The sequence below is a fragment of the Silurus meridionalis genome, chromosome 26, assembly GCF_014805685.1.
Source record: "Silurus meridionalis isolate SWU-2019-XX chromosome 26, ASM1480568v1, whole genome shotgun sequence".
Lineage (NCBI taxonomy): Eukaryota > Metazoa > Chordata > Actinopteri > Siluriformes > Siluridae > Silurus > Silurus meridionalis.
The window spans coordinates 18,001,311-18,025,647 of record NC_060909.1 but is presented as its reverse complement, the minus strand read 5'-3'; the positions used below and the strand labels follow the sequence as shown (position 1 = coordinate 18,025,647).

Sequence of the window (24,337 nt, the reverse complement as noted above, 5' to 3'; positions counted from 1 at the left end):
CACACACTTGGGGAAAGCGAAGAGTCACCGCAAATAGGCTGTTGGTAGTTGACAGCAGCTGAAGCCAAAGCCTTACACCTTTTCACCATGTCGACGCTTTTCCAGCATGACAATGTCCCTGCGCACAAAGTCAAGACGACTGCTATAGAGTTCTGACCCCAACACTACTGATCAATGAATGTGAATGCTGACTGCACCCCAGGCCTCCTCACCTCGCCTACATCAGAGAGAGAGAGAGAGAGAGAGAGAGAGAGAGAGAGAGAGAGAGAGAGGACAAAGCCTCAGCCTTCGGCTATTAAAGAAGGCGACACTTCATCACCTACTGCTCCAAGAAGTTCTGTTTTCCAGTGGATATCTACAACCCACAGCCTCAAAGCCAGACATACACTTCACATAGCAGGAATGGCCATAAAATTATATATATTTTTAATATTAATGATATCGATATTTTACTACTTTCTCTGAGGAACGACAAAAAAACTGATTCAACTGGGATTTAAAATTGTAACTTTTATAAATAAATCATAATTTTTTTTTTTTACTCAAATACAATGCAGAAGATCGAGTCAGAAGTATCTGCACCCATGAAGTGTAATTAGTATGAATAGTTGTGAAAAAAACATCACAACACGCAAGGTGTTTTTTCTGTTATAAAATTCTCAAATTTTGCTCACTTTTATTTTCGAAAAAAAAAACTTAAACACGAAGACTCTGAATCCCTGGAGCGCTGATTTCTTTATTCTGAGAAATAAGTACAAATAAATGAAGATAAACTCTCCTGAAGGTTTTATCTAATAAGCAGCGGAATAACGGTCGTATGATCTTACGATCTTCTCGATCTAAAACAACGAATTCAGATTTCTTTGGTTGTGTTTTGCAATTGAAAAAGAAAAAAAGATCCCGAACGAAACCTGCAATTAACCTGCTCAGGCTCAGGCCAGACCCCGAGTCCATCCAAGGAACACAAGTGTAAGAAAGGAATACACCAGCGTCAAGACTTCAGGGCATCAAAAAGGATCACGCTTAGGTGCCAATCCACCTCCCAGCACATTTTTTCATGGAGACTGGAGGAAAGCGGAGAACCAGCAGAAAAGGGAGAACATGTGGAACTCAAAAGCGTGTGAGAGAGAAACCCGAGCTCAGGAGTGAAGGAGCAGGAGCCTCAGAGAGCTGTGACACCTCCACTTTAAAGATAACTCATTGTATATATGAAGTTGAGTCTAAAATGTAATAAAGACTCCTGTGTATTAACAAGAAACTCAGTTCCTTTTATAATATTATGGAATTATTTCTATGTACAAAGAACTAAAGTTAGAATCAAAAGGATGAATATCAAAAGTTCTTTCGGACACAATGAAAAGTCGATCAAAGTGGATGCTTTTTTTTTTTCATCTTCTGCTGTCGTTTAAAAATATAAATTCAATGATACGAGAAACTTGTCTAAGATACAATGATTCAATAAGAGTGAGTAACTATAGAATACATTTTTATTATTATTAATTATTTATTATTGTTAATGACAAAAAACTAAATCGTTATTATTTCCGAACGATTCGTTTCCATTCTGTACATTTTGTAAAGCTCTACGTTCTCTTCGTGACGAACGAAATCGGCCAAACGATCCATAAAAGCTGCACACATACCGAGCATGAATTGAAACTTCAAAGCGTATTCACGTATCGGGTTTTTCAAACTGATCCCCGTCCCGTATCGTGATTTCAACTAAAAATCAAAGCATGTATAAGGTGTAGCACATGCTTTCACGTTACCGCGTGTAAAAACGTCTCCATCGACTGATCAGCATCACCGTTTTCACAATTCACGTGTGAGGTTTTTTTTTTTTTTACTGCCTTACCTCTGGAGGTGCTCGAACGGAGGTGCCGAGTCCACGAGGCCTGTTCCCTGCTGTTTGTTTTGGCCATTCTCAAAAACGTTCTTGTCCCAAGCCTGCTTCATGTTAGGAAGTCCACCTGTAGAACATGAACTGTGTAGAACAGAAACCCCGGCAGGAGAAGCTTCCCCTATATGGTGAGCGAGTCGAGCGGGATTTCCGTAACACTGGAGTCTGCTTCAGCTTGCCTGCTCGCTCTGGCAGGCTTGTGGCGTTGTCTTCTTCTTGTTGAACTTTTTGAGAAAGTCCGGCGAGTTGAAGAAACCGGCCGAATCACAGGCTGCCCTCGAAATGCAGACTAAGAAGATATGACAGGAAGCAGGAGTTGAAAGACGCTCGGCCAATTGGGAGTCCAAGGGAGGACAAAAGGGGGGGATTGATCCCCCTCTTCCAGCCCTCCTCGTGACCCCTCCTCCCTCTCTCTCTTTCACTCTGGAACAGCGTGGTGGTGAAGAACACCGTACGTCCTACAGGCTGGACTAATCTCTCAGGCTCGTTCACGTTCGGTACAGGCCACTTTGTTTGCCACTTTCCTGTCAAGAGGAGCAGGTTCTTTTTTTTTGGTGCAAAATCTTTCTCTCCGTTCCCGAGGAAAAGCCTTTCTGTGGTGTCCAGATCACAGGGCCATCATTACAAAGGCAGCTTACCTTAAATAATACTGCTAAACCCAGTGCTGGCAGAGAAACCACATCGCTAAAGCTCCGTCTGAGGGTCCGCATTGCATGATGGCTTTTTCTAACACAATAATGACGGATTATATGATTATCCTAATCTCGTATTTTATTCTCAAACAATGCACACCTTTGATTGAGACCACAACACAGTAGAATGACGACTTTTGTTTCTCTGAACGAGAGTGGGAGGGGCTTAGCCGCCGTACGTTTTCTCCAAACACAATTGAAAATCGAGTCCAAATTCGAGACAACACATCCATCTGTCAAGGTGTGAATGCGTGAAGTGGCTTCGCAGACTCCTGAACCCATGATTGAGCCAAATTCACTGCTGCCCACGACATCAACACGTCGTCCGTTTAAATGACTGATGGCGAAAGTGAAAGAACATCTGATAAATTCCTCTCCTGGCGAGCTAACACATGGGCCACTGGTCTCTGAATAACAATCCTCCTGTGATTTTTGGCACAGGAGAGAAGGGGAAACGCCATCGACCCGCCGCCCCCGCCATCGCCGCAACGACTCCTGGATTACAATGCGAAGCGTAGGACGCTCCCGTGGACGTTAACCACAGAGGCCGGCGGATTTAATGACACAAGAGAGATCAAATTTTAAGAGATGCTTTCCAATAAAACAGGGAACACGGACGCTCCGAGGATCGAGCCGCCAATGTAACGTTTAAAGAAGCATCCTGCTGCTGAAAATCATTATAGAACTAACAGCACCACGTATCCGTGGAAACCAAAAGGCTTTTATTTTAAACAAACCAGCAGCTTCGTTCATACTGCCGCCCCCCTGACCAGGCAGGTACTAAGGATGATAAGAGGAAAGCTGCGATTTTAGTCATGATTGTGGCATCTGAACAAGCTCCAAATGCGACTCAAGCATTAAAACATATTTATTCCTCACCATCAGGAATCATCTCATCAAAGCACCGCAGGATCATTTTTCCCAGAATCGGTTCGAAGTGCAGCTGGGAATGTCATTCAGAGAGGAAAAAAACCCGCTAAGACACACCTGCCAGGCTGCTCAGTAGCCGAGTGATAATTATAAAAACCTCGCGTGGGGAATTGAATGCACACAGAACATGAAAGCTTATCCTTGAAATGCTTGTTGGTGTTTGTTTGATTCATGCACTATGTACTAAAATTACAGACTAGAAGACTCCGGGGATGAACGCTCCTGCAGTTTGTTGCCCCATGGTGGGTGATGTTTGATTTACATGACCCCAATAAAAGCGACTTAGAGCTCCAGCTTGTAAATGCCTCTGTTTTTTTCCCGGTCACGGGTTGTTGGAACGAGGAGCGGTTACAAACGTGACTAAAACATTTCCATGACGCAACGTACCACACAATGTCACATATTTTTATTGGGGTTTTAAACATGGAAGAATTTGACAGAAGCAAATACGTCCGTTAGGCTAATCAGGGGGCGACCAGCGAGCTTCGATTGAAACGTCAAAATGTGAGTTGAAACCCGAAACCTTAGAAGATCGACGAAGCATGAGATGAAATACAATTCCCAAAGATTATTATGGCAAAAAAATGTTTGGACATCATTGGTTTGGTTGGGTTTTTTTTCTATTCGAAAAGCAGAAGAAAAAAAATCCAGGAGATAAAAGAGATCACGTCAAAATGTACCACCCCAGACCAGTTTTACACCTCCAGCACCGAGGACTTGCATTGACCAAGACCACTGCCACCTTAACTTCACACCCTCAAACGATTATAACACCACTTCCAGTCCTGGCCTGACACCTAGCAATTAACCTCCTTCACGTCCAGGAAACCAGAAGTCCTGAGGCTAGTCAAGAACCTGAACTTTACATAAATAAATAAATAAATAAATAAATAAATAAATAAATAAATAAATAAATGTGCCTGGCCGGACCTCTGTGTGTGTGTGTGTGTGTGTGTGTGTGTGTGTGTGTGTGTGTGAGAGTACTATGGCATGCTAGGGGTGTTTGTCTTCATATGGGCTCCCCCTATTGGTCCATAGAGGTACTGTAGGAGATCAGAACACGTTAAATGTAATGTAATAATGTGTAAACTGCAACCCAATAAACACAATTCAACACGTCTCCTCTCACTGTAGCCACAGCAGCACCTCCCGCATACATCATCTCTAGCAGAAGCACCGATATTCACATCATAAAATGATCCCGGGGGTTTTTGGTGCATTCTGTTGTATCAGCGTATTACGGTTTTCCTGGGGATTTGAAGCAAATTGTGCGTTTTTGTGTGCGAATTCTACAAGAAAAGTATAAACACTTACAAAACGTTCGTTTTCGACTACATTTTCCTCACGACAACTCTTGAAAAGTCCGTCTTGGATCTGCGACCTAATCGATTTGATAGCTCTGACTAGCACTGACCGACCAATCAAAAGACGTGAAAATGCAGACGTTATTGGACGCCTGCTAGATGGCCCGGGTGTCTTTAACCTCATTTTCATTAGGACACATAGTAAAGTATTCAACGGAAGAATCCCCATGATGCTCTTCATCACTTACCTTTATGGACTTACCCTTTCCTTTACTGGCAACCTCAAGTTTATGTTATTGTATGGTCAGTTATGTAACTTTGTTTTGTACCTTAGATGTACAAAAAGTACAGCAGAAAAATGACTCTGAACCGTTACATCCGAATCAGGAGTCATGCAGGGAAACGTATCATGGCTTGTTGTTGCACCTGACAAAAAAATAACAAGAAAACGCGAATTAGTTGTTATGTGACACCTGGTATGTAGCACAAGTTAAAATATTTACCTGCAAGTGCGACGAGTCAAATCATTCGACTCACCAAAATAGTGAACCGACTCCCTCAGTCCGAAAGGACTCGGTGCGATTCTTTTCTATGATTTGTTTATTTATTTATTTTTCGCGAGGATTGTTAAATATATTTTTTATTAATTGTCCTTCACAGTTTGTACACAGAATACCAAAAATAAAATACAATAAATACAAATAAATGCGAGCGACTCGAAGTAGTGAAGTAGAACAAGTCAATGCACTCGTTCTCAAACCACACCGCTAATTAGCTCGAAAATATATCTGATATTGTTAAACATATAATTATCCATTATGGTTTATATATCGCATATTATTTTTTTATTTGTAATTGTGTAGATTTTATAGTGTTAAATTCTCACCGTGTGGAAGTCTGCTAGCTCCACTAGCTCACCACGCGGGGGCGCGCGCGTGAAGTTTGACTGTCTGTTGAGGTGGAGCGTCGCGCGCGCGGGCCTCCATATATATATTATATACTATATTATATATTATATTAAATATGTGTGTAAATTTTACTTAATAAAAACTAAATTCTGCAGTCTCTATTGTGCAATGAAAATAAGAGGAATAAATACAAATGAAAGGAAATAAATGCAAAATCTGAGCAATGGCACATATTAATTTATCCCCCTACATCATGTTCTATTTTATTCTGTACTCAGTGAAGCAGCATTTCTTTGTAGCCTTCTCCAGATCTTTCTCTGAGCTCCTCCGCCCTCATGCTCTTGGTTTTTGCTCGGATATGCTGAGATGCACTGTGACCCGTGAGAACTTCTATAAAAAGGTTTGTCCAATTTGTCCAATCCATTTAATTTCCCCCGCAGATAAACTTTAATCAAGGTGTAGCAACATCTCAGTAGCCATCAAGAAAAACGGGAAGTTCATAATGCAGTGGTTTTTGTAAAAGAATACTTACATGTGATATTTCACGATATACTTTTTAGTGCAAAAGAAATATGTTTTTAGACATTTCTAGAATTCTGTTTTTATGGGACTAAGTGTGGAACTGTGGAGCCACATACACACGTGTGTGTGTGTGTGTGTGTGTGTGTGTGTGTGTGTGTGAAGAAACAGGGGTTACTGATTTACTAGATCATCAGTTCCAAACCTTTTGTTCCTTCCCAACGTGACACTGTAAAAAAAAATCACTTCGCTCTTTATGAATGTATAAGACGCACACAGTGATTATTGTTATAATATCATCATCTCTGCTCGGTATTTGTATCTGTTGAACAGTAAAAGGCTTTTAATTTGGGGCAGATCTCTATGCAGTGTTGCTCTGAGAATAGGGACTAGGTAATGAGGAGATGTGTGATGATGCAGCAGCTCAGATGGCTCCTGAGGAACGCTGTTCTGGCACGTCCTGAGGAGCAGAACACAGAGAGACTGCAGTGAACGCATCTGTTCACTCAGCGGGCGACTCGTTAAACTGCCAACTTTTATTGACACCCCGACACTGACCCGGTGAGAGCGAAGGGCATGTGCGCTGCAGGGGAGAACCGCCGGTCACGGGATGCACTTGGCACCTGTCGGATCACAAATTTGCTTGTACAGAGGACGAGTGTAAAAAAGCGGGGGTTTGTGACTGCGTGGCGGATTGGTGCGGGTTCAAGAGCTCCACCACCACCACCACCACCATCATCCTCCAAAGCCACCAGTCAGCACTTTTACTTCTGATCCAGTATAAATAGGAGCATGATTATGTTCAACTGTTACGCTTGAAGGCTCCTCCCCCATTTTCTGTTCCGCGTCCATTAATTGCACGCGCTTTCTTTTCCACAATTCTGCAATAAAACCTGTGCTGAGAAGCTTCACAGCACCACAGTTATCATGCTATTACTTTTCAACATGGGTTATTTTTATAGAGCACAACTGAGGGACGATCTCACTGTAGCACACACACACACACACACACACACACACACACACACACACACACACACACACACACACACACACACAGCGACCCCAAGAGGAGACGCTTAGAATGAATTCGATCTTAATATATAATGTGGGTCATCTTTATTTTTTTGAGTAACAGCTGAAAACAATTGAATGAAAAAGAAGTGATTACATAAACGAAGCTCAACTGAAATGATTGAAAAATATTCTAAGGAATGCAAAAAAATTCATAATATTTATAGAAACCCAACAACAGTTGATTTTGGGAACACGTGTCTGCTGCTTTCTGTTCTAACCACCGTAACAATCCATCCGCAAGGTGAACAAGACGTTTCAATATAATAATTAAAAAGACGAACAGCCTTTTACTTCAGTGTTCAACACAACAAGAAGAAAAACAAGCTTTTCTTTCTAAAGACAAAAAAAAATTCAACAAAAACACGACAGGCGCCGCTTCGTTCACCCGGGTTTTAGGGGGAGCGAAGAATGGAGAGAAGAAGAGGAGGAGTCTTCGTCGCTTAACCGTGAGTGGTGTCGTCTTCCACGAAGTCCTTGGCCTGCTCGGCAGAGATCACGTCAATGTGACTCACCTTAAATCACACGGTGAGAAAGAGGAGTTAGAAAACACTCGTGACCAGGGTCATGATCGCCAAGGATCTGGCGATACGATACACATTATGGTATCATGATACAGGGGTTGCGATACAATACATTGCAATACTGTAAGCGAGGCGATATATTGGGATATTTCTTGTTTACGGAAAAGGATACAATTTTAGGAAAGCACTCATTAAAAATGTATAGGATTTGATGCAGTATTGCCCAAGAAAATACTGCAACACTTATGTTCATGGATATTTTTATACACCCCTGGTGAACCCTAGGTGGTGCTCCGGGACTGCGTTTCTCACCTTGTTTCTGAACTTGACTCCGTAGAACTTGTCGGCCGACTCCAGCAGCTCGGGTCTGAAGGTGGTGGTGATGAACTGAGCGTGTCCCGCCAACTCCACAATCATGTCTAAATATAAAACACAGAAAAAGAGATTCGAGCGTGAAAAGCCGGTTACAAGAGTGCATGAGGTTTTTGTGAAGATGATAATATGCACCCTCTACACCCGTCCTAAGAGACTCTCACCTGAGACGGCTTTCCTGTGCTGCGCATCCAAAGCCTGATCGATCTCATCGAATAGATAGAAGGGGGCGGGGTCGCACTTCTGGATAGCAAAGATGAGTGCAAGTGCCACCAGGGACTTCTGCCCTCCGGAGAGCTGCTGCATCTCCCTCATCTCGCCCTGCTTACCTGTGAAGGACACCTGAGAGAGGAGAGAACAGCATGAAAAGACGTCGACTCCTAACCCTCGTTACAACCAGATAAACACAGCGGACGCTCGTACTCGGATTCCAACTCCTGTGAATTGGTCCACACTGGGAACGCTGCTCTGGGAGGCGGAGCCTCTCTCGCTGTCAGCTCCACCCTCCCCTTCATCCTGAGACTGCCCCCCTTCAGCATCTCCTTTCTTCATCACGAGTGTTGCTTTGCCTCCTGGAACTAACTTCTGGAAGACCTCACTGAAGTTTTTAGACACCTGCAAAAGCAAGGGGGAAAAAAAAGAAAAAAAAAAAAAAACAGCACAGGAAAGAATGAGTTACTCGTTATTTATTTAAGCGGGGAGAACATTCGTATGGCTGAGTCTGCACCTGTTTAAAAGTGAGCTGGATGGCCTCGTATTTACGCAGCTCCAGGACGTTCATGAGCTCCATGATGGACTTGTAGCCTCTGTCCAGCTCGTCCTGCCTCTTTATCAGCTTCTCCTTCTGCTCGGAGAAGTTCACAAACTGGTCCAGGGCCTTCTTATTCACGTGGCTGTACTTCTTCAGCTCGGTGTTGCACTGCTCCAGTTTGCGGAAGAGCTGCGAGATGTACACACAGTTAAGTTCAACCCAGAAGGACATTGGATCGGTTGAGAAATAGAAAGCGAGCATTAAAAATAACACGCTTGTGCAAGTGGGCGAGATTAAGCCAGAATTCCTCAGTGAGCAGCAGGACAGAAAATAAAACAAGCAGCTCCTGTTTCTGAAGACTCGTCTACCCCAACATCATTATAAAACACTATGGACATCCTTACATCCAAAATACACCTTTTCAGCCCTTATCATTAGAAACAGCAACCAGTGCATCAACGAGTCTTAGATGAAAAGAAGCTCCGAGAGCACGTTCAAACTGGGCGTTTAAACACCGCCGTGATTTAACAAGTGTTTTCATCGAAAAGGCGGCGCCGAGGCGACGTTTATAGACACAGCAGTTTTTCATAAATGTTTTTTATTTTTTTACACATATTCTGAGAGATATTTAAAGCTGCAAGGACGAAAAAAAAATCCGACAGGATTCTCAACATGCACTTCGCCACTCTTCACAGAGATGTTTATATAATAGGAGAGGAGGGTAGGAGAGGGCAGAATGAGGTCTGAGTCACCTCTGTGTAGGAGAACTGAATGTGTGTGCTGTGTGTTTCTGATAAAAGGAAAAAGAAAAAAAAAGAGCTGAAAGGATGAAATGATGAGAGAAAGGGAGGAGAAAAAAAGAAGAAAGAAACTTTAGAGGAAAACGAAAATCAAACCTGAATTTTGCTGCACTACAGATGGTGTGGAGAGAAAGGTGAAGGTCTAAGAAGTGTTCACCTGCTTAAGCGTGAGCGTCTGGTACTTCTCGAAAGCCTCCTGCGGAAGGGAGCCGAGCTCACGGATCTTCTTCATGCACTCCTCCTTCTTCTTCAGCAGCATGCCCTGCCGGTTGGTCATCTTCTCCAGCTCCTTGGTGTCGTGGTTGATGGCCTCGTTCTGCTCTTTCTCAATGTTCTTCCAGCGCTCCATGCTTTTTATGTGGTCCTTAATCTCCACTTCGGTCTTATCGATCAGCGTGTCCAGGTCTGAGAGACAGGCGACGAATAAAGCAGGTTTATCGTCATGAGTAGCGTCGCAAAGGGACCAAAAAGTTATTTCTATGGGAACTTTAGCTTGGGGAATTTTTTGAAAGATTCCAAGTTGGAAACTTTAATGGGAATTTACAGGAATTTATTAAAAATTTAGGGGAATTTGTATATGATGCATTTTAGATGCCATAAGCTGACATGCAGATTTTCAAACTGACATTTCTGATTTAAATGTAGTATAATTTAGTTTTAAACATAAATGTATGTAATATTTATGTCATCTACGTGAACACTCGCCAAGATGGACATTTTTTTTTTAGTTATTTTGTGTGAAGTATTTAAGACTTTATGTGATGGATGGATAGTAGCAATTACTGCAATTTCTTCCAACTACATTTCAGTTCCCTGTTATAGGCTCACCTGCAATTTTGTAAATTCCCAGTTTATTCCCATTAATTCCTATGGAAAGTTTCCAGTCTTGTAAATTCCTGGAACTGTGCAACCCTAGTCATGACTGGTGTCATGATCTGCGTTTACAAACTGAAACTCTCAGCGTGGAACCGTGTGAGAATCCAGAACGCTCACCCTCGGACCGGGCCATAGTGTCTTTGATACGTTTGTTGATGCCGTCCAACTCGGACGTCGTGGCGGTGAGGACCGTCCCCCCTTCTGTCTCTCTCAACTCGTTCAGCTCCTAAAAAAACACGCCCACCACATGTTGTTAGTGGTCTTCAACGTGGAAAGTCTCGTTAGTGCTGTCGCATTTAATAAAGAGTACACACGTGACGCCCACCTGTTCCACCTGGTCGAGGCGTTTGCGCAGGTTCTCGTTCAGGTACGTCTCCACCCTGGTCATAATGCCCTCCAGTTTAATTCGCTCGTTCAGAAGCTGTCTGTTGTCCTGCGATTTAAAACAAAAACAAAAGTGTGTATGCGTGCACTGAAGGTCGGCATTAAGAAGAGCTGGGTTAAGGAAACGGACGCGTACCTGCTGCAGCTGTCTGATCTCGTCGTTGAGGTCGTCGACGCGCCGCTGATCCTCCAGGCTGAGCTGAGAGAGCAGGTCGGTGCCGAGCTCGGCCTTTAGGGACTCCCGGGTGCTCTCCATGGCGTGCAGACTTGCCTCCAGACTCTGCAGACTGCGTTGCTGTAGGAGACGGACAGAGTCGGAAAGAAAACGAGCAGTTTCACTCGGCGTACGGAGAGGTTACTTCCCCCCAGCACCCCGTATAGGCAATAGTATGTCACACACATTTTTTAATACTCAGTCCCCCCCCCCAATACTGATCTAGACCTGGAAATCACAAATCAAATTCCATACTTTTTCATTCTTTTCCAAAAGGCACAGAAACCCAGTGTATATTTATAATAAACAAAATCTTCAAGGTTCTTTAGAAGCCATGGCTGATGGGCTTCATCACAGAGATGGTTTGTTTTTAAAACTGGCTGCACAATCATGGTGAGAAGAGAAAATGAGGCCAGATGCACAACTGTTTCTGCTATTAATGACGCTTCAGTGTAGCCGAGAGACGCGTGGGTGTGACGGCGGAGCTGCTATACACTGCCAGCAAAATAATTCATAAATAAATCATTTGACACTGATTCATTTCAGTCCTGTGTTTTTTGTGAAATTAGTTAAGAGGGTTTTTGGGTCAGGGATGAAAATCTGTGGGGGGTGTTTTTGGTCCATGCAGTATTTATGTCGACCGTGTCATACCTTTGGCATGAAGGTTTTCTCAGACTGCTGCCTTTTCTCCTTCAGCATCTTCATCTCGGAGAGGATGCTGTCGCGTGAGGCCTTGAACTTCCTCTGCTGCGTCTCGATCTGCTGCATCTGGTTCATCAGCTGGTCGATCTCGTTATTGATGCGTGTGATGGAGTTAAGGGTTTATCTCTCGTATACGTGCGCTCACTTCACCCGACACGTCACGGCTATAAATATAACCGGATACGAATTTTTTAAAGTTCTTCCGCTCGCATTGTAATAGCAGACATAAGAGGGGTTATGTCATCGCTGCACTTTGAGGACGCTGAATGGGTTTCTAAGAATAGCAACATACAAAGCTGGCAATCAACAGTGAGAGCCTGAGAATGGAATATAATAATAATAAAAAACCTCCATCCTGTGTGTCTGACTCACAGCTTCAGTCTAGGAGGGCCTCAGTGTTGTTACCTCTGCCTCTGTCACACACATACACCACACCGAGGCATAACATTATGACCACCTGCCTAATATTGTGTCGGTCCCCTTTTGTTGACAAAACAGTCGTGACCCGTCGAGCATCAACAGCATGAACTTCTTCAGCAGTTTAAGCTACAGGAGCTCGTCTGTTGGATCGGACCACATGGGCAAGCCTTCGCTCCCCACCTGCATCGCCGGTTCAACACTGTTTCTTCCTTAACGCACTTTTGCTAGATACTGACCACTGCAGTATTTACTTCACAGCTCATAATGTTATAAACAGTGAGAGAAAACTCAGAAATCAGGAAATATTCAGCCAAATAAGTAAAAAACGATACAGGTCTCATGCATCTCACATACCGGCAGAGAATAAATAATCGCTCCGGACTCAAAAAGCTTATTCTTTAATAAGATTAATGAGATTTGCAGCAAAAAAAAAAAAAAGAGCTGAAAGTGATTTCTTCTATATATTAAACTCTGAAATGGAATTCCCTTTCCCTGAATCAGATCTGGATGGGGTTTCTTATCTGATTTATTGAGTAGTGTTTACACAAAGTGGAATTAATACTCCCTCAAAACTTCACCTTAATCTTGGAAAAGAGGGGGAGAAACTGGTGCGCTCTCTCTTTTTATATTTTAATTACTATTGCGCAGTTCAGGTCCAAACACACACACACACACACACACACACACACACACACACACACACACACACACAGCGATAATGGGTTGACAGAGTGAGTCACCCAGCTGCCCTGTCTGCTTCTGTGTCATGTTCCTCAGCCAGGGATGAGAGATGTGACACACCAGTGTGTGTGTGTGTGTGTGTGTGTGTGTGTGTGTGCATGTGTCTGTACGCCTCACCATGAAACTTACACTTCACCCGAACACACAGATGTCCTCATTTCCGGCTAGTTCTACACTCACTCTGAAACTTGTAATTCTATTCCACTATAACACTACGATGAAGCATGAGAAGGATATGTTCGATGTTCCTGCGCAGGTTCTCATTGAGTTTGGCCTCGAGCTCGGTGAGCTCCTCCTCGGCTTTGCGCATGTCCTTCTGAAGCTCCAGGCGTGACTTCCTTGTGTCATAGTACCCACCGGTGAGAGCGCCACGGTGACTCACCTGGTCTCCTACAAACACACACACACACACACACACACACACACACACACACACACACACACACACACACACACAAATCCAGTGAAAGTTGACTGTTTATTTTGAGTGTAAATCCAAACACAGAAACAATAAGAAGATATAAAGTAGAACCATCATACCCTCCAAGGTAATGCAGTCCATAGTGAAGGCTCGAGCCAGCTGCGTGGAGACCTCCATACTGCGACAGATGAGGGTCTTCCCAAACACATGCTTAAAGGCTTTATCAAAGTTCTGGCTGTAGCGTAATTTGCTGATCATCGGGATGGCATCCTGGGGAACAAGAAAATCCAGAATTGATGCGAGATTCCATTTGTTCACTATTAATCACTGCACTATCGAGATCGTTTTGCTTACGTTGGTCTCGGGGTAGGCGGTGTCGCGGACGTCCAGCTTGCTGAGGGGCAGGAAGGTGACCTCTCCAGGCAGGTTCATCTTATTGAACTCCATCAAAATTTTCGTGCTGACCTCGTCAGTCTCGACGATATGATAGAACAACCTGACACATGAAAACACACGACAAAACACCCTGTTCGTTAGAGTAGTGGATTTTACCGATACTTGATCTAACGATCTTTTTTTTTTTTTTTTTTTTAAGATAAGAGCAAAGTTTAAAAAAAAATTGTCAGTCGTAAATGTCATGCTCAACATTTTGTGGGTCACCTGGTTCCAGCAGTCACCTCCACACAGGTGTAGAAGGCGGGCTCGCACTCAAAATTGTTCATGACGATGCCGTGGTATCCGTTTATTACATGCTGGTTGATGCCTTTCCGACGGAAATGTTCCAGAACCTTGTTAATGCTGTCGATGCCGTTCAGGATGGCCTAGAGAAACAAACGAGACACGTGTAAGCACAAGACATCCAATGTCCGTCAGGTAAAAAAAAAAAGCAGCCCCTTCCTTGTAAATTCAACAGCAAAAAGTAATTCAGTTCAGTGAGGAGTATATGAATGATATTAAAGTTGCTGTGCGGTGATTTCTCTCTGGACTGTTGCAGTTATTAAAAAAAAGACCTGGTCAAAATAGAACTTGATGGGAAAATGTTTTTCGCTGTGTATGAGTGAGTGAGTGAAAGAGTGAGTGAGTGAGTGACCTTTCCTGTTGCTGCACGGAGTAACTGCTGTTTTTTCTCAAGGTCTTCTCTCTTGGCTGCCAGGGCCTGCTGCTCTGCATTCTCCTCTCTCCACAGGTAGCTACAAGAGTGCACACACACACTTATTAAGTCAGCTCAGGAACACTGTACTTGGCATTTGGTCATGGAGGCCTGGGATTCCCCAGGAGGTCTCATGCTACAGTATATACAGAGAAAGTCCATGACTCAGGTTTAATAAATATCACACCATCAGCACTGAGGAGTCCAACAGCACAGTAATTGACCCATATTACAAGTTTTCACTAAAACTCAACACATCAGATTAAACAGTTTTATAATTGATCTTTGTTACCTTTGATGCTGCATTTAAGTACAACCACACTAATCCGAGTTTTTATTATGGCTCATTATTTCATACCTCAATGTTTCTGACGTTCTGTTATTTACTGTATTTTCCGGACTATAAGTCACTACTTCTTTACCACTCTTTGAACCCCACGGCTTAAACAAAGAAGCGGCAAATGTATGGATTTTTCCTGGGTTTTCCCGGGTTCACAAGCTTTAAGCAAAAAAACTGAACCCCATAACATTAGAACAATGAAATTGCTGAACGGGTTCAGGTGAAACAATGAAACTCTTTATATTAAATCAGATGCGCTCCCACTGAATCGGGCCGCACCACATCATAAATATGGATGATGTTCTTCTGACGTTTAACCTGCCGCTCACTCGGACTGGCAACAGGAAATGCGAATCATTCGTCACGCTGAAAACAACCGGGGATGAAAACACACTTCACCTGTGTTCTGAGCTGCACAGCATCGGGAGAAAAGATTCACCGATGGTGATTTTAAACGCATGCACGATACCAAAAGATAAACTCGAGAGAAATAGTTGTGAAAGGAAGGAGGAAGACAGTGAACAATGACTTTCTTGGTTGGCTACTGTTTAGATACAAGCCGTGTAACAGACACTGTCTTTTATTAAAGCCTGTGTAAAGTTCATTAGTTTCAGTGTAGACACCTGCAGCTTATAGACAGGTGCGGCGTATTTATGTTCAAAATAAACATCTTTGTAAAATTCAGTGGGTGCGGCTTATAGTCCAGAAATTACGGTACTCTTTCATATGCTTTTGACCTATTTTTAGCTTTTCGGTTTTCTTATCGCAATATTACACCTGGTGTTGGTCTGGAAATCCAAATTCCGATTTTGCATAAAAATAAGGACCCTAAAGAACGAGTGAGTAAGACGAGAGAGGGAGGAAAGACTAAGAACCATGAAAGATTCTTGACAACGTATCTCCGTGTGCATGAGTCACAGATGGACTGAAGCTGTCAGAACAGAACAGGGATGTGTGGAGAATATGAAGGCTGGTCCCCTGAGGTCGGTTGCCACCGGGGTTTTTAGTCACACGGCTCTGGCAGTCACTGGCCGTGTTAGTCATGAAGTGGTGGGAACGGTTTGGACCGTCGCTCTTACTTTCTCTCGCTCTGCAGCTCGTCCTTCCTGTTCTTCACCTCGTAGTATTTCTTGTCCAGCTCTTCCACGCGGGTTTTCACTTCGTTCAGATCTTGGTCCAGTTTCTAGAGAAATGAAAAAAGAAAAAAAAGAGAGAAGTATAAAAACGCATCCTGCATCGATTTAGATCACGACATACATGATAACTTTAACACGATTCTTACACTGTACTGCTCCAGGTTCTTCTCCTTGTTGGCCTCGGTGTCCTCCAGGTCTTTGTTTATGGTGGCGATTTGACGTTTCTTGTCGTTAATGGCCTGGTCGAGGGACTTCAGCTCCTTTTTGATCCATTTGTCTCTCTCTTCCTTGGAGGTGAACTGGCTGCCACGCCCCTGCTTGGCGTACAGGTCTGTGCGCTCCTGCGTGGCCTGGGCCAGTCTGTGGAACAAACAGAAACAACAAGGGAAAGCGGTTAGCACGGTTATTAGCAGAGCATGCTATCAGGCGTATCCCACAAGTCTCATATGCTCAGTACTCCTTTATAAATCATACACGAGTTCATGCCGCATTTGCACACTGTGCCGTACATCAGTCATAGTTACTGGTTAGTAATTATCACAACTCGTTACAATTTGTACTTCCCTTTTACACATCTAAATATATTTTTACCCTCCACTTCATCATCTCATTTTCTGTTATTTTTCTCAGGTGTTACATTTAAACTCTTTTTTTTCTTTCATTTTTTATTATATCTGTTGGTTGCTTGACAGTAAAACTCTGAGAAAGAGATGAAAACTCTGAATGGACGAATGCTAGATTGTAAAAACACTGAGGAGTTCGCGGTTGAATAGAAAAGAACCAGCGTTAGAAAATGATGTTTAAGAAACGTAGGTCGTTTGCAATCAATTAAATAAATAAATAAAAATCTGTCCCGTCCCCAATCACACACGAATGGTGTTTTCTAAACAAAATGAATCACCTGGCAATGCCCCTCTCCTCTTTCTCCTTTACTGTATTGAATTTGGGCTCTGTCTCCTGCAACTCCTTCTGTTTCTCCTCGATCTTCTCCAACAGCTTCTGCCTCTCTTTCAGTAATCGTTTCTAAAAGAGGGGAAAATCTGTAATTGCATGTTTCATTCATTCTCTTAATAATTTATTTTTTTGCACTGAGTAAAAAAAAAAAAAACCCTCATTACACAACAGATCTTTTTTTTGGTGGTGAGTTTTCACACTGACATTCCCACAAGAGATGGAATCTTTAAATGGCTAAACATCAAGCACACGCCCATACACAGATGCAGAGTTTCCAGCTACTTTCTGCCCAGGTGGCTGAGTGTAATCAGTGCCAAGAGTGAAGAGTAATGAGAATCGCGTCCTGAGCCAAACTGGAATCACATTCGGCAAATGACACACAATAAAGAGAGAGAGATAGAGAGAGACAGAGAGAGAGAGAGAGAGAGAGAAGAGAGAGGATGCGCTTCGTCCTCTTCATCTCCACGTCATCAATGCAGCACTGAGCCAGAATGGGATACTGGGTCGCGTGTGTATTTCGGGGTTTGTTTGTGTGTGTGTGTGTGTGTGTGTGTGTGTGTGTGTCTCTGGACCGCTGCCCTGTGTAGTGTGTGCAGTTTGTGACGCAGACGGGGACTCTTTCGACCCTCTGTTCCGTATTTCCTGCCAACACTTCCCACAGACATCGAGCTTTATGCAACAGCTTCATCCAGACCAACATGAATCAAAGACGCACGTCAACGCCACCCAAACTTCAACAAATAGCCAATCAGCTGCACTATAGCGGCTTTTAACGCATGTAAATCCGTACACGCAGAATAAACATAACTTACAAACAGTTTAGGAAGCTCTTAAAAATGTTAAATTTAGGTTAAAGAATTTTCAGGGACACCTCAAATACAGGTAGTCATCGACTTACTACCTATGCAACTTACGACCATTCGACTTGACCACAATCGCTAGCCGTGTCGTACGACAGTGCGTACCATCTTCCGGCATAATTTCACAGTACTGTACATATAGCCTACTCTACTTACGACCAAATTGTGTTACAACCGGTCTGTCGGTCCCAATCGTGGTCGTAAGTTGACGACTACCTGTATGTGCTTCTTCCCAAAACTGTTCCACAAATTTTGAGGCACATGACTGCAGCATTAAACTTTCCCTTCACTTAAACTAGGAGACTCAAACCTGCTCCAGTATGACGATGTCCCTGTGCACAAAACCAGCTCCATAAAGATCTGCTTTACATGGGATGAAGATCTTCTGCTACAGAGCTCTGACCCTCGACTGTGAATGTGAAAGCTGACAGCACCCCAGGCCTCCTCACCTCACAAACATCAGTACCTGACTTTACTAACACCCTTGTGTCTAAATGAATCTCCACAAAATCCAAGTCCATAGCGAGCAATAACATTTCTAAATATATGAAAATGACTAAACTACAGAAACTACAGTCGTCCGTTTCAAATCATGAGATGTTTCGACCTGCGTCTTTTCCTAACAGAGTTTATTTTTGTTCCGGCTCTTTGAACTGTCGCTGACGTGAACACTGTTTTCAAATGTAGATACTTTGGACAATGTTTTCAAAAAGCTACATTTTGTTGACTGACAACGTGGCCAGGAGACGAAAACAGAGAGAAAATATCACGTATAAACGTATCAGTGTTGATGTGGCCAGTGTTGACCTCTGTGTTTATCAGCTGACAGGATGCTGTATAAGGAAACATTTGGTACATTAATTGTTCAATCAATTAAAAAACCTGCAAAAATTAATAGTTTTTATGGTTAAATAAAATCCTTTATTCATTCATTATTAACAATTTTTTTTTTTACTGAAAACGTTGAGTTTAATTAACTGATTTTTGAAAACATAGTGCAGCTGATTGTGTACCGCACCACACCCCCTTCGTAGTAACGTAATCCTATTATTTTACACTCGGTCTCACAAACTTATCATTTTGCTATTGAGAGGAAAACAATTATGATTGCTTGGAAAAAAAAAAAAAAAAAAGGGAGTCAATAAATTAGTGTTTTAATCTATATGTGTGTGTGTGTGTGAGTATGTATGTGTGTGTGTGTGAGAGAGAGAGAGAGCGCAGACCCTCTGTTCGCTGTTGCCTGCCAGTTCGTCCTGCAGGTCTTTGGCTTTGAGCTCCAGTTTGGTTCTCTGCTTGATCTGCTCCTGCCGCTCGGCGCTCAGCTGCTCCTTCTCCTCCTTCATGGCAGAGATACGAGCCTTTAGCTCGCGCACGACTCGCTCCGTCTCCTACAGACCACGAGAAAGCGTTACACAACTCCACCTCAGAGCAGAGTCTACATGAATCATGAAGCTCTTCACTCTAACTGCTCCACACTTTACCTCCACTTTGTCTCTGGCATCCTGCTGAGCGTCACGTAACTGCCTCGATTTGTCTCCACACGTCTCTCTCTTAGAAGACAGCTAGAAAAGACCATCCAGCAATGAATGACAATCCTTTTCACACGTGGTCCTTTATGGGGCAAAGTGAGAGCGTGAGAGTGTGTGGATATCTCGGAATGTTTACCTCATCGAGTTTGGCCCGAGTCTCGTTGAGCTCTTGGTTGTAGATGGTGTACTCCAAAGCTCTCCTCATCTTGTCCCATTTCTGGTACTGCGCCAGTTCCTCTTTTTCGTCCTCCAGCGTGTGCAGTCGCTCCTCTATGTACTTCAGCAGCTCGTTGATCTTCTCCCTCTTTCCCTCTGCAAACAAACAAAATCGAATTTAATAATAATTTGTTCCAAAACACTTTCAGGGTTCCATCAGATGGTTTCTAATCCGCTACAAAGTCTTCAGGACGTCTCGGCTACAAAAACGAAAATACAATGTGTAGTCTGGTTTAAGCACAAAGGAACTCGTATGATGAGCACAGACTCTCTAGACATTTTATACGACGTGTATCCTAATGGCTTCCTGAAAACTTTTTCATTCTGAAGTGTGAAGTTTGTAACCTGTCTCCTTCATCAGAGAGATGCTCTCCTCCTTGCGCTCGTCGTACACCCGGGTTCCCGCCACCTCCCTCAGGAGCTTCAGACGCTGCGAATCGGGTGCCGTGGCCATCTGGTTGATCTGCACACACGCCATTGGCAGCGTATTGTTCATTATGACGTTATGACTAAGGAAAACGTGTTTAATCTAATCTCGATTTACTGAATCCGCGGAACACCGTCACAGAACATTTCCTGGGATTACTCGAAAACCACAAAATCATCAGGACAGAAGATGAATAGATGAAACGTGTTAAGAATTGAGATACTGCAATATTTATCGCTGTATATTTATTGAAAATGTTTGAGACACTCTTTTACCTTTCCCTGCTTTACAATGTAGTACGGGTTACTGCGGGAGAAACCCGCGCTCTCCAACAAGTTCATCACATCGTTCTTCCTGAACACACACACACACACACACACACACACACACACACACACACACACACACACACACAGGTCAGTCAGTCGGTCACCATACAGAATTAACCGACATGACCAGAATTTCATTCAATACTTACGTCACCATCTTCTTATCGAGGAAGTACTGGTCCTTCTTAGCTCCGATGACACGCCGCAGTGAGACCTCCTCTTTATCAATCTAATGAGAGGAAGCACTCGTACATGACCCTCGCAAAACACTTTTCCAGGAACTCATAACAATACAAAACACACACTGCAGTCCCACTGAGACGGCATGAACAGCATTGCCCACACAAACACACACACATCACAGAAACGGGGGGTTTTACCGGAAGCCTGTTGTCAGAGTTGTCGAATATAATTTCCACAAAAGCAGAGATGACTCGGGGACCAGTTCCCTCCTGAACACACACAAACACACACCAGTACATCACAGCATGTTTTTATTCCTATATGTTAGGAAGAAACAAATATCTATTTCATAATATATTGTTTTTTTTTTGGAAGAACATAAAATGGGTGAGGTAGTGCTGGAGGACCACAACAACATAAAGAAACATTTAATTAACACAAATTACTGCATTTAAAAACCATTAATTGTTGCAGATGGACAGAGACAAATTAGCAAAAACAAACAGAGCAAATAATAAATTAAAAGTCACAGACTGAAAACGACTGACACATTCAGATGAAAAAAACAAGGCAGAAAGACAAATTTCTAACACAAGACAAAAAAAACCCACAGTAATCAGCTCTAGTTATTAGATAGCTATTAAGCCGTAATTAAATATGCATGATCATTATATTATTATTATATTATTATTAATAACCAGTGTCTGATCTTTTGAATGAAAATCGTTACTGACATGCAGCAGGGCCAGACGCTGCTCGGGCCGCAGGTGACTGAACTCATCGCTCAGCACAAACTGGATCGCTGTAACAGAAACAAAACGACCGTCAGCTTTACCATCACACCACACACACACACACTCACACACTCAGACACACGCACACACACACACACACACTCACACAACATTAGCACTTTTCCTCAGGATGGAAATGAACTTTGCAGCCAGCTGTTTAAACCTTTTTTTTTTTTTGGATAATGTGCTAAAGTTCCCAAACACCATTCCAGACTTAACACTAACACACACACAAATATCAAATGAAGAATCACGTCTGCTTCTGTACGACTTGACGCCTTCTGGTACTCACCGTAAAAGAAGTTGCTCTTTCCGGATCCGTTTCTGCCCACTGTTAGAAAAAGACAAAAACGCTTCGTCACAAACCGTATGACCTATTGTTTTTATAGAACACCTTTTTCATGATTTTGAACAATTCACCAACAAACGCTGTCCAACAAACCGTGAGAAAGCCGATGAGATCAGACTCACCGATCACATTGTGCTTCGAACTGAAAGGGTCCACCACAGTCTGGTCTCTGTAACTGCGGAAGCCCTGTATGATCACCTGGTGAACGAGTTCACATGCGAATCTCTTTTAATGCCTTTGAACTTAAATAACTATATACAGTTCTAATATCATTGGTAGAAAACAGATCTGTCCAGTGCTGGTGATTTAAATATCACAGTGCTCTAGTCAGTGTTAGGAAGCTGTGACCAGAGCGTAGGGTACAGCACGCCTGGGGCAACAGTGGTGCGGAAACCCAGAGCCTTAACCACTTAAGTTACACCTTTTACTTTCTACATTCGGTCCAAAAGGGTATCATACAGCATAGTGTGCAGAAGCCACACCACATCGTTATTAACACTCGCATAAAAAATAAAAAACGAATATTTATCCAACCCAAATCTGTTTGTTTGGAACTCGAAAAAACTGTGTAATTATATGAGGAACAAAAGACTCAGGGACATGTTTTTAATGTGTTTTTAATGATTTTCCTCCAAAATCATGCAATTATGTGATTATGCTGATTTATGAAATAATATTATATATAGTTGGAAGTGTTGGTTTCTACTTAACAGTATAATATTAAAATATAATAACAATTATGATGCATTTTTTTATGAATGGGTTGGATTTCTATTTACCACTAATCGAAAATATATATATATACTTAATTAAATATTTAGGATTATTCAGGTGAACTTGTCACCTCAGCGAGCACGCGCGCTTCTTCAGCTCGTGCACTGTTAGCATTAGCATTACCTCACGCGCTACAGCTAGCACAGCTTTCAAGCTAACACTCATTGCTCAAGTAAAAAAAAAATCCCGATACAAATATATATAATTCATATCACGCGTGCAAAATGGTCCATTTATATTTCGATTATATTCCTATTCACACAGCAACGGCTTCGATATTAGCTTAGCCGTTAGCAGTCCCGCTCACCTGTTTAATGTACATAGTTTCGCCTTTTGCGGTTCACCTTCCAGACCAAAAAATGGAGCCCCGACACCCCCCTTCTCCTCCACCGCAACCTCCACACAGAGAAGAAGGGTTATAAAGTAAGTAATCAACGCCGTGTGCACTTTATTACATCCACATTTACTGCATGAAAAATTTTCCTCTCAGAAAACAGAAATAACAAAGAAAATGGCGGAGGGGGCGGGAAACGATGGAACATCGCATTATTATGAGTGTGTGGGGAGTGCGGCTGATAACTGACTTTATAAATGCTTCTATTCGATTTACACACTTATGATGCTATACAAAATATTATGTAATAATTATTTATTATGTTCAAAGATGTGCCTTAAAGCAATGTAAACATTTAAAATGATTTTTTCGTATCCTATATTTAACACTACTCCCCTATTTTGAGATGTTGGTACAAGCCGTACGGACACTGCTTTGAGCGCCAATATAAGACTAAATTCCTCTCACTGTATTCCGGCTGATCCCGCCCCCTAAATCATGATTGGCTACTGACCTCTCATGCCCCGCTCTTTGATTGGCTACTAGTTTACAACCATTCAGCGATTGGCCAATTCACATTTCCATTAACTTTTACAATGCTGTGGTGAATTTGACTAAATTTTTCTAATAAAATTTGAAACAATTAATTAATTAATTAATTAATTTTTCTGTTTTTACTGACGAATATGTTTATATAGTAAATGTATACTAATTAATTTTAAATCCCTCTCTGCTATACATTGCACCACTCTAATGGCTTTCCAACACAAAATACCATACTGCATATACCATATAAGCTTTTACTTTTGTAGTGGAAAATTGCTGAAAAGTGCTCTAGAGTAAGTGAACATAGTAGTACACCAGAAATGTGTCTCAAAATGGAGAAAAAGAGCACTTTACAACTTTCAGAGTCACAACAGGGGTCAGCGTTGCATCTCACTTTAAAGAAACTTTACATGGTCAAATTTTGATATCTTTTCCACTATAACCAGTGTCTAATTCTTTACAAAATTTTAAAACAAAGCAGTTTCCTAAACACAATTATGTCATGTGAATGGTAAGTTTGATTTATATAAGACCCACAACCATGTTAACAACAACTCTAGTCCAGTAGTCCAGATTCAATTCACTTAATCTTTATTTGTATCGCACATTGTCTCGAAGCACCTTTAAACAGAAAAACGGTTATAAGTTTATATAAAAGAATGTGTATTCGTTTATTGCCCATAAGTTTGTTCCTTCTAATTTTTTATGCATGATGATGGAGCCAGTGGTGACAGTGGCAAGGAAAAACTCCCTGAGATGGTATGGGGAAGAAACCCTGAGAGGAACCAGACTCAAAAGGAAAACCATCCTCATCTGGGTGACATGGAATGTCCATTATTGCAGTTCCATTGTTCGGGTGTGTAGTAAAAGGTGCTTAAGTGCAG

General features: G+C 42.4%; 2 protein-coding genes across 2 annotated transcripts in view; both read right to left on the bottom strand.

Annotated features, from left to right (window-relative positions):
* The window catches only part of rbm20 (RNA binding motif protein 20), a 39,810-nt gene extending 37,189 nt beyond the window's left edge, over positions 1-2,621 (bottom strand). The window contains 1 exon segment of the mRNA XM_046841036.1: positions 1,856-2,621. Within this exon segment, the coding sequence (XP_046696992.1) occupies positions 1,856-1,956 (101 nt within the window). The 5' untranslated portion in view covers positions 1,957-2,621.
* A 4,734-nt stretch (positions 2,622-7,355) lies between these two features.
* smc3 (structural maintenance of chromosomes 3) lies at positions 7,356-23,084 on the bottom strand. Its single transcript, XM_046840522.1, has 29 exons — positions 22,881-23,084; positions 21,922-21,997; positions 21,743-21,781; positions 21,391-21,458; positions 20,854-20,925; positions 20,623-20,702; positions 20,420-20,498; positions 20,063-20,180; positions 19,638-19,813; positions 19,454-19,534; positions 19,196-19,360; positions 17,060-17,181; positions 16,305-16,518; positions 16,102-16,205; positions 14,623-14,722; positions 14,193-14,353; positions 13,887-14,028; positions 13,652-13,802; positions 13,349-13,501; positions 11,900-12,051; positions 11,171-11,329; positions 10,976-11,083; positions 10,768-10,876; positions 9,932-10,179; positions 8,951-9,163; positions 8,647-8,838; positions 8,388-8,565; positions 8,164-8,270; positions 7,356-7,842 (listed from the first exon to the last, which is right to left on the bottom strand). The coding sequence occupies exons 1-29, from the start codon at positions 22,893-22,895 to the stop codon at positions 7,771-7,773; spliced, it is 3,654 nt and encodes a 1,217-aa protein (XP_046696478.1). The 5' UTR covers positions 22,896-23,084; the 3' UTR covers positions 7,356-7,770.
* Positions 23,085-24,337: the final 1,253 nt, after the last annotated feature.

Bases quoted from the DNA above. Each gene is read 5' to 3' on its own strand.
- smc3 (XM_046840522.1), bottom strand. The intron at 21,459-21,742 runs GTGAGTACCAGA...TTTCTGTTACAG, and splicing joins AAAGAGCAACTTCTTTTACG to CGATCCAGTTTGTGCTGAGC. The intron at 13,502-13,651 runs GTATGATGGTTC...GTGTGTTTGTAG, and splicing joins GGACTGCATTACCTTGGAGG to GAGACCAGGTGAGTCACCGT.